Below are 10,763 nucleotides of genomic sequence, written 5' to 3' on the forward strand. Positions count from 1 at the left end.
TTTACAGTGTGTTAAAATATATGCAGGCTAAAGGTTAAAGTTCTTAAAGTAAAAAAAAAAATAAGAAAAAAAGGGAATTGTTGGGTGTAGTAGTACACACCTTTAATCCCAACACTTGAGAGGCAGAGGTAGATTGACCTCTGTGACTTCAAGGGGCAGAGGTAGATTGACCTCTGTGACTTCAAGGTGTGGTAGCATACACCTTTAATCCCAGCACTTGGGAAGCAGAGGCAAGTGGATCTCTGAGAGTTCAAGGACAGCCTGGTCTGTAGAGTTATTCCAGGACAAAGATATACAGAGAACCTGTCTCAAAAAGTAAAAGTAAAAATAAAAGAAATAGAGGTTAAGTAAAGCTACATAAAGATGGAAAATACAGAGAATCTTGATGCTGTATACTATTATGCTCTCTTTGAATTGTTCAAATGCTGAGGAAGGAGCAACAGCTGCTAAAAGGTATTTGTTTATAAATGCTACTGAACTAATCCAACATAGATATTTTGAAAATACCTTGACTTCAGAATTTGGATCTAAGGATATGATACTTTGGAAAAGAGATTCTTCTTTTGTTTTTACAGAAAATGAGACCCTGTGGATTGCTTCTATCTCAATATGGTATGATAGACCATGCCCTCCTCAAAGGTTGCTGTGAACACCTTCAGAAAATTACTTCACCCAACTGATCACTGAGATGAACCTGGCACACAGGTTACACCAAGAAAGATCTGATTAACAGAGTCCCCATTCAGCAGGAAGCAGTTTGGAGAGAAATAACTGCGCCCATATTCCCAAATATTGTTTACAAATGTTCTTTTACATTTAAAAGGGGATATAATATAGATATGAATAATTTGCATTGGTATGGATTTTAAGGTCAATTTGTTATATGTATATGTATTTCTGATCTTGATTAAGATATTGTGATTATGTAGTTCATTTAAAAATGTAATGTATAATTAGGAAATATAGGTTGTTAATGGATAATCGTCAATGATAGTCTAGCTTGTAGTCATGTTAATTGGATTTTCTGGATATATAGAGAGATATTTCAGTTAGATAGGCATTCTTCATATCTTTCAAAGACTACAGAACATGCCATTTAAGATGTTTTAATTACTTAGGGCTTTTCATGACAATGAGACACATCTGCTCCTGACAGCACCAATCTACTTCAAGAGGAAGATGGGCATCGAAGAGGCTCCTTATGGAGCTTGATAGCCATTTGAGCAAGAAACTGCTCTTGCCTGGACTGTTGGCATAAACTGAACACAAAGAACCCACAGAAAGAGGACTGCTGAACTTGCCTAAAAGTGAGATGATCTTTCGGGGTTCCTGATTCATGAAAGAGTCTGTGAGACATTCTGCAGGACACAGCAGATACTGACTGAACTACCTTTGAAATTTCCTGCTTCATGGAAATGTCTGCTGGAAACTATGGGCCTGTAGGCCGAAGATGGATGCCCCAACGGTATAGAGGAACTTTGGGTGACTGTCTAGGCAGCAAGATGTCTCTGTGATTTCTAGAGTTTTGTAAGTTGCTTACTTCTCATTTACTTAGATAATATTATATCCTTCTGGAGTCTTTGATGGAGTTGAATAGATAGATATAGTTGTTTTCCTTTGTTATGATAAAAGATAAAATAGATATAAATATTGTAATTGTAATTTTTACTTGAGAACTGTTTTGTTATATGAAATTTTACTGTTAAAGTTAAAGCCTTTCTTTTTTGTTTAAACAGAAAAAGGGGAAATGATGGAAGACTCTCATTGGTTAATAAAGAAACTGCCTTGGGGGCTGGAGAGATGGCTCAGAGGTTAAGAGCATTGCCTGCTCTTCCAAAGGTCCTGAGTTCAATTCCCAGCAACCACATGGTGGCTCACAACCATCTGTAATGAGGTCTAGTGCCCTCTTCTGGCCTGCAGGCATACACACAGACAGAATACTATATACATAATAAATAAACAAATATTAAAAAAAGAAAGAAACTGCCTTGGCTTTTTGATAGGGCAGGATTTAGATAGGTGGAGTAGACAGAACAGGATGCTGGGAGTGAGGCAGATGCCTTGGGCAGTCGCCATGCCTCTCCTCTCTGAGAGGGACGCAGGTTAAGATCTCTCCTGGTAAGCCATCCCTTGTGGTGCTACACAGATTACTAAATATGGGTTAAAGCAAGATGTGAGAATTAGTTAATAAGAGGCTGAAATTAATGGGCCAGGCAGTGTTTAAATGAATACAGTTTGTGTGTTGTTATTTCAGGGCTTAAGCTAGCCAGGCGGCCGGGAGCCGGGAGGGATAAAAAACAGGCCTGCCCACAGCACCTCACTACAGTCTCAAAACAAAAAGACACCTACAGACGAGCCCGGAGTTCTTTCTACTCCACGGGCAACCTGAAGGTGACTAGCTTCTCTCCAGCACTCATGCCAACAAATACCTGAGTCCTTTGTGCTCAAAACCACTCTGTCTCTAACACTTCAGGTCTTCATCTTAACTACAAAAAAATGGAGCAGTTAGGAGTCTCTCCCATAACCTCAGACTGCTACAACAGGCTGCTACCACAGGCTGCTCCAAACCAAGACCTGCTAGTCCTCATCCTTCCTGAGGTCTTTGCAAACTCTGCCTGCTGAACCCCTTCCACTTGTCCATCTGCATCACCCAGTTCTCAGGCCACTCCAGAGAGCAAGCTGCCATGTTCACAGCACTCACCCTAACGTCACCGAGTCCTAGCCTGGAACAGATGTCCATGACCTTCAATAAGAGCTCAGGGGACAGGAGGTGAACTGACTTTCCTAAGTTTTTCCAACAAGTTCTAAGAGGAATAAGATACAGGTAGCTTCCTGATTGTCCTAACAAAGACTACAACTAAGCAGTGATTCTTACACTGGACTCCAGGAGTTATCAACTGTACAGACTAATATGTCCAACTAAACTACTTTTTTTCTTAATATTTTCTAATACATAATAGAAAAGAACAAGATTATCACAAACTTCATTCCTGACTTTCTAAGGAGTCAGGTAGTGGCACATGCCTTTAATCCCAGCATTTAGGAGACAGAGGCAAGTGGACCTCTTTGAGTTTGAGACCAGCCTGGTCTACAGAGTGAGTTCAGGACAACTAAGGTTACACAGAGAAACCCTGTCTAAAAACAAAAAGACCTTGGAAGGAGAAGAGTGACCTTACTCACAGCAGTACTGTGGGTTTTTTTCTATTGCTGTGATAAAAACATCATGATCCAGTAGTGGCGCATGCGTTTAATCCCAGCACTTGGGAGGCAGAGGCAAGCAGATCTCTGTGAGTTCGAGGCCAGCCTAGGACTACAGAGTGATTTTCAGGACAGGTTCCAACGCTACACTGAGAAACCTTGTCTCAAGAAACAAAAAACAAAAAGATCAAAAAAAGCAACTTGGGGAAAAAAGGGTTTATTTGGCTTAGAGGTTAGAGTCCATCACCAGGTGAAAAAGAAATCAAAGCAGGAACTCGAAACAGAAACTAAAGCAGAGACTGGAATAATGACACCTACTGACTTGCTCAGCCTGCTTTCCTATACATCCCAGAACCACCTGATCAGGGATGGCACTGCCCACATGAATCATTAATCAAGAAAATGCCCTGCAGACTTCCTCGACTGAAATTACCTCCTTCTAGAGGGCTTGGTTTGTATTAAGTTGACAAAATAAATAAATAAATAACGGTCCACGCCTCAAAATATCAACAGGAAGCTCTCAAATTCCACAAAAACACAGCCAAACTTTCTCTGCCTGTATTCACAGAGACCCTGGTATCACACTTGGAAAGAGAGTCACGGGAAGGAATCTTCGGATCTGAATCAGGAACACAAAAACAAGCAGTTGAGTAGAAATGCCATAATACTGCGTGTGTCTACGCCACTCTCTCCAACTGATATTTAATATCACTCCCTCAGCAATACTGAACCCACCTTACAAGCCTCTTGCCAAAGACTTTCTGTAAATTAAAAAATAGATAAGGTAGGTAGGTAGGTAGGTAGGTAGGTAAGTAGGTAGATAGATAGATAGATAGATAGATAGATAGATGGATGAATAAGCAGATCCAGATAGATGAATAAGCAGATCCTTGTGACTATGACCTACCCAACAAAAATATTCAAAAAAATATACTTTATTTTTTTTTACAGTTTGACAAGGTTTCTCTGTGTAGCCCTGACTCTGTAGCCTGTGTAGGAACTGACTCTGTAGACCAGGCTGGCCTCAAACTCAGAGATCCACCTGGTTCTGCCTCCGCAGTGCTGGAATTAAAGATGTGTGCCACCACACCTGGTTAAGAATATATGCTTTTTAAAAGTTTCTTGGTTGGCAGGGAATGTCAGCACACACCTTTAATCCCAAAAACAGGAGGCAAAGGCAGGATGATCTCTGTGAATTTGAAGCCAGCCTGGTCTATACAGTGGATTCCAAGCCAGTCAAGGCTACATGGTAAGACCCTTTCTCGAAAAACAAAACAAAACAAAAATTATACGCACACACACAAAATAAAACAAAATTTAAATTTAAAAAATCCCAAAAATACAATCAGTTTAAAAGTCTCTGTTTCCCAGGACTCAAACCAGTGAACAAGTAACACTTGTCTGAAAGTAGAAACTACAAAGAAAAAAGCCTTTCAAGGCTAGTGGGTGAGAATGACCTAGGGTGGACAAAGGGGTGAGGACAAACAAAAACCTCTTAAACCTGTGCAGAAGACTGTTCCAGCCAGACGGATGTGGCACATGCCTGTAGTCCCAGCTTTAGGTAGGCAGAGGCAGGTGGATCTCCCTGAGTTCAAGGCCAGCTTAGTCTACAGAGTTTCAGGACAGCAGGACTACACAGACAAACCCTGTCTAGCAAAAACAAACAAACAAAAGACAGTTCCCTTGGCTTTAGTGAAACCCAATGTCCTTCATTGTGACTGTTCCCCAGCTATCCTCTACTTTGGGCTCCTCTCCTTCAGACCTCACCAGTCCCCCCCCCAAGATCCAGTTCCTCAATTCCAACAGCTTATAGGTCAGAAGTTGTCTGCAATCTCAAATTCAATTTGTCTAAAACAAACAAACAAAAAAAAACTAACCCCCACCCCCAAATCCAAGTGACAGTACAGTTAAGGAATGTCACTGTGGGTAACCCAGATTTGGAACCTTGCAATCTTTGATCCATTCTTCCCTTTCCTCCAAGAGAATGGCCAACACATTGTAATCTATCTTTAAGAGGTAGCTGTTTTATAAAGTTACAGGGTAAATAAATGCATTACCTCTGTCAGCTCATTGGATAAACAAGAACCAACCCCTCAATTGTGTTAAAGTTAAAATAAGATGTACTACACCAGAAAGCCAAACACCAGCTACAGGGATATATACTCTTTTCTCCCACAAACCTTTCTACAACCGAAACTGAAGTTTCCACCCTACTACAGAATGGTTAAATGACAGAGCAGAAAGATTTGGAATCAGAAAACTGAAGCCATGAGTTGCAGCTGAGACAATAGCTGAGCGAAGTTCTTGTCCCATCGTTTCAGCTTGCTGAACTGATCGAATTCAGACAGACTCTGAAGATCAAGTGGCAAGACTTCATTATAAAGTAAGGAACGGTTGCATTTCAGCTACCTCTCACTCTCCAGTTACTCAATCGGCACTTGGGCCACTGATGAGGACGCGATACTGTGGTTCCATCCTGAAACCGAGCCTCAGCAGCAAAACATCCCATCCACCCATCACCTACCACTATGCTGACAGTTACTAAGGACATCCTAAGCTTTGGTTTCTTCCACGGAGGAACTGATAATCCCACAGGCTGGACTCAGACACTTAGAAGGAAACACAAAGCATTTTACAAGTGGCAAACTTGATGCTCCCCTCAATACTTTTTTGTTGTTGTTGTTGTTTTGGTTTCTTGAGACAGGGTTTCTTAGTGTAACAGCCCTGGCTGTCCTAGAATTCACTTTGTAGACCAGGCTGACCTCAGGCTCACAGAATCTGCCAGCCTCCCCCTCCGGAGTGTTGAGAATAAAGGTGTGCCAAACCACACCCCGCAATACTTTTAATCTCACCAAAAATCTAACCTTTCCTACAAAACTTTCTCAACTTCATAACTACCATCTCTATAATTTCCTTCCAAACAGCTACACACACACACACACACACAGAACCAACAGACTTTTCTCTGTTGCCTTCTGTGCTTTGTTTTCTGAACCGTGTCATGAGTAGACAGACCATTATTTAAAGACCCACATCATCAGAGTCTATATTACAGCTGGGTGTTAAACATACTCATTAAATGGTTGTTTATGACTACACTCGACAATATCAACAATTCCAGCGCTGGAGAGTCAAAAGAAGGAGGGACATAAGTTCAAAGACACCCTGGTCTACGGGGCAAGTTCCAAGCCAACCAAGTGCTACACAGCAAAACCCTGTCTCAAAACAAAACGACTTTAAACAGGGGTCCAGACAACTTCACTCAGTAATTAGTAACGCTTCAAAAACAATAAATTTAACCTGGGACGTACAAATTTAAATCCAAATGTAAATTTCATGATTATTTTGAGTGTACTCGAGTTAGGTCACTGGCAAGCGGCCACACCCACCAATCAAAACGTACCGGTCATTCCTGTCACCTCCTGAGCCCGGCAGGTCTAAAATATTCAAGTTTCTGCCGCTGTGAAAGTCTTTCCCCACCTGCCGGCACAGTTTGAATACAGCCTAGCACAACCCCCTGAAACATTCTAGAGATGCCCACAGGATGCTCGGACGCCCTCAAAAGCAGGCTGGCAGCTTCCAACACCTAAGAATGCCCCGCACAGTCCCAGGCGGCTCCCAAAGCGGCACGCATCCCTGACAACGGCTTCGCGCCTCAGATAACGCCTGGCCATTTACACAAAATCACCTTTGGTAGCCCAGGGAGAACCGCAAAATCTGAAGGGTTGGGATGAGGAGTGGCGCTGGTTAGGGGCGTAGGACGCGAGCCAGGAGCAGGTCTGGCGCCGGGACGTAGACGTGGAATAAAGTCGTGCAGGACCCCAGTGGCCCGTCGTTCCCCACCTCACCTGCAACACCAGGGCCTGCGCGGCCCCTGGAGGGAAGCCCATGCGGTCCGAAGGGTGGCGCAGCAGGCGGTAGAAGTCGGTCTTGCGGTAGAGAAAGCCGAAGAGCACGCGCAGAAAGTCCTGGACATTGCCCACGTGCTGCAGGATGCCCAGCAGGGCCTGGTCATAAAGCTCAGCAGCCCCGGGCTCCATGGCTCCACTGCCCGAGGGACGCGAACTCAGTGGGCACCGCCTCACACTGGCCGATTGGCTACTTCCGGCGTGCGTGCCTAACGGCTCCCCCGGACAACGAAGACGCGGGACTTCCGGTCCGCGCTTGTTACTACTTGGCGATAAGCGACTGTTCTCCTTGCTCCCCTGCTGGATGTCCTCCGCCGCGATATGCGCCTAAAGGAGACTGGCATGTAATCCAGTATGGTTTCTACAAGTAAAAACGGCCATAGTTGCGGTGCGGAAAGCGCTTACCAGCCATATTTGAAGAGGGCGGAAGTATTGGCTGACGGCAACATGACGTGTTCACGGGAGACGTCACGTGGTCTGGAAGCCTTTCTAGTTTGAATTCCTGCCTTAGGTAGCTAGAGGGCAGTTTTTTTTGTTTTTTGGTTTTTTTTTAATGTTTTATTTATTTATTATGTATACAATAGTCTGTCTGTGTGTATACCTGCAGGCCAGAAGAGGGCACCAGACCCCATTACAGATGGTTGTGAGCCACCATGTGGTTGCTGGGAATTGAACTCAGGACCTTTGGAAGGGCAGGCAATGTTCTTAACCTCTGAGCCATCTCTCCAGCCCTTGTTTTTTGTTTTTAAGCCTATCCTGGAACTCGCTGCTCTTGTAGACCAGGCTGGCCTCGAATTCAGAGATCCGCATGCCTCTGCCTCCCGAGTGCTGGGATTAAAGGTGTGCACCACCACGGCCCGGTTAGAGGGCCTTCTTAAAGGCAGGGCAACCACGTTTTGTTTGTGAGCCAGAGAAAAGGAAAGGAACGTTATAGGGTTGTATTGTAGAACTTTAAGACAATTGTGAAGCCATTTCTGACAACTCTCAGAACCCCTCCTCCCCAGGGAACCAAGGACATAACAGCTATGCATGCACATACTGAGATGTTGGGAATTTTCCATCTCCCTGAATAAGGGCAAGATAACCCTTAGGTGTTGACTCAGCCGAATGTATTTTTCCGCTCAATTGATGTGATGATATATAAGTTATATGGAGAATAAACGGGAGAGATCTTGCCCTTCTAGGATGACCGCGTAAGTTGTGTCCGATTATTCCTTGCGTCTCCGTACCAGTCTAGTTAGGGAAGATAGTTTTTATATGTTGGAGCCACTCGGGCTTCAGCACAAGCTCGTGCTTCAGAAGCAGAGAAAGGGATCTGTAGGGCATGCTGGTCACCCAGTCTACCAAATCCAGCATCAGTGAAGACCCTGTCCTACGCAACCTCTAAAGAATGTGCATTGCCTTGCGCATAACTGCTAAAGCAGCCAAGAGGCAGTTAGTGGGGAAATGGTTCATGAAATGAAAACCATTCAGCAATAAAAGTAATAGCTATCAAGCAACGACTAAAGGAGCTTATCTTTTTATTACTACCGTGTGTGTGTGTGTGTGTGTGTGTGTGTGTGTGTGTGTGTATGGTATAGGTATGTATGGTGAGTACATGCATGTGCAGGGTGTTGTGCCCTTGTGTCTACTTATGGAAGCCAGAGGTCAACACCATGTGTCCTTCTCAATCACTCTCCACTATCACACATCCTCCCCCCACCCCACTTTCTTTAGGACTTAGTTTTTTTTTTTTTCGTTTGTATCACTGAAGGTTCCTGTTTTAATGTGTGCAAATCTTTTACTTTATGGCTTCTGGGTCTATGCTTGGGGATAGTGTCCCTCCCAAGATTATACAGTCCCCCCCTATGTTCTTTTCTGGAGGTTCTACAGTTATATGGATTTTAAAGTATTTTATTTACTGGTTATACATGTATATAATGTGTTTGGATCCAATCTACCCCATATTCTCTTCCCTTACAGAACCTACTCAGCATCCAAAGGTAACTTTTCCCTCCCAAATTCATGTGCAGATATCCTCTCTCCCCTTCAGTTTTACAACCACTGAATCCATTCAGTGCTGCCAGTATGTGCATGGGTGTGGGACCATCTACTGGAACATGGGTAAGTTCTCAGGGCCTGCATCCCTAGAGAAACGTAACTATTTATTATGTACCCATCAGTTGCCAGTAGTGTCACAGAAATGGGTGACACTTTGTGAGCCCCTCCTTCATTCTTGCTAAGATTTTCTTTGGCTTGAGCCTGTGCAGGTCTTGTGCTTGTGCATGCAGTCCCAGCCCCTGTGAGTTCACAGGTGCAATGGCCCTATCCAATGGCAAATAGTAACTATGACGGCCCACTCCCCCCTGCTCTCACAGTCTTCCTGCCCATCTTCCACAATGATCTCTGAGTCTCGTAGGGAGGGGAGGTGATATAGATGCCCATTTAGAGGTGATCTGGAATGTTCCTGGACAATCTCACCCTGGCAGAGCATCTTTTCAGATGCTGGTGGGTTTTTTTTAATATTTTTGTGGTTTATTTAACTTTATATTATGTGCATTAATGTGAAGGTGTCAGGTCCCCTGGAACTAGATCTTCAGACAGCTGTGAACTGCCATGTGTGTGCTGGGAATTGAACCCGGGTCCTCAGGAAGAGCAGTCAGTGCTCTTAACCACTGAGCCATCTCTCCAGCCCCCAGAGCAGGTAGTTGACTGACTGCGTTGCTCAATCTTGAATGCACCCTGGGCTTCTCCAGCAGGTTCTCCAAATGTGCCTGCTTCACAGGCCACTCCAGATTAGGGGAAAACCCCATGTCATAACCCTGTGCCTCACAGTGAAGGACAGTACTCCTACCCATCACAGGCTCTCATAAGGCAAGTGAACATGTTACAAGGCTGTTTTCTTGAAAATAAAGAGGAAAAATAGAACAAAATATAATATTTCTATAAACCACTCCCTGATACATATATCACTGTGTCATATTGCAGAAGTTACCCCTAACCCAGAGGCAGCCAGAGCAGGACATGTGATAAAAACACCATTTCTGTTCAACAAATATTTATTAAGCAGTCTGTGCTTCACAAAGAACAAGATTTTTTTTATGTATATGAGTGCTCTATTGCATGTATGGTTTTGTGCCAGAAGAGGGCATCAGATCATACTATAGATGGTTTTGAGCCAACATGTGGTTGCTGGGAATTGAACTCAGGACCTCTAGAAGAACAGCCAGTGTTCTTAACCACTGAGTCATCTCTCCAGGCCAGAACAAAGTGTATTTTCTGTCTCTGCCAAAACCAATGTGCCAGGATCAGGTTGGGCAGCTTGAAGCCAATGGGCCTGTGCTCCAGGCATAAGCCCAGGCCAGAAAACTTCCCCACCCCTAAAGTTCTCAGCCTTCAGACAGACACACAGGTTTAATAGTTGCTGAAACTAGAGACCAAACTGCATATCATACTCCACATGAGGTCAGCTACTACAGGGTGCTGTGAGACCCTCCTCCTCAGGCTAGAAAGGACCATGGGTGCCCTCTGCCCTTCCTGCTCTCCTACAGTGTCACAGCCCAAGGTGGGGTTACTCCCTGTTCTCAGGATGTGAATGTTAAAAGATCTGCTGTCAGAACTGGCTCCAGAGCTGCTGAGAAACCCTGTCTCGAAAAACAAAGACAAAAAAATTGTTTG

General features: G+C 44.1%; 1 protein-coding gene across 1 annotated transcript in view; it reads right to left on the reverse strand.

Moving 5' to 3' along the window:
• Nudcd3 (NudC domain containing 3) overlaps nt 1-7,484 on the reverse strand; it is a 96,381-nt gene extending 88,897 nt beyond the window's left edge. The window contains exon 1 of the mRNA XM_038325767.1: nt 7,047-7,484. Within this exon, the coding sequence (XP_038181695.1) occupies nt 7,047-7,238 (192 nt within the window). The 5' untranslated portion in view covers nt 7,239-7,484. The remainder of the gene's footprint in view (nt 1-7,046) is intronic.
• Nucleotides 7,485-10,763: the final 3,279 nt, after the last annotated feature.

This window comes from Arvicola amphibius, chromosome 1 (assembly GCF_903992535.2).
Source record: "Arvicola amphibius chromosome 1, mArvAmp1.2, whole genome shotgun sequence".
NCBI classification, from domain to species: domain Eukaryota; kingdom Metazoa; phylum Chordata; class Mammalia; order Rodentia; family Cricetidae; genus Arvicola; species Arvicola amphibius.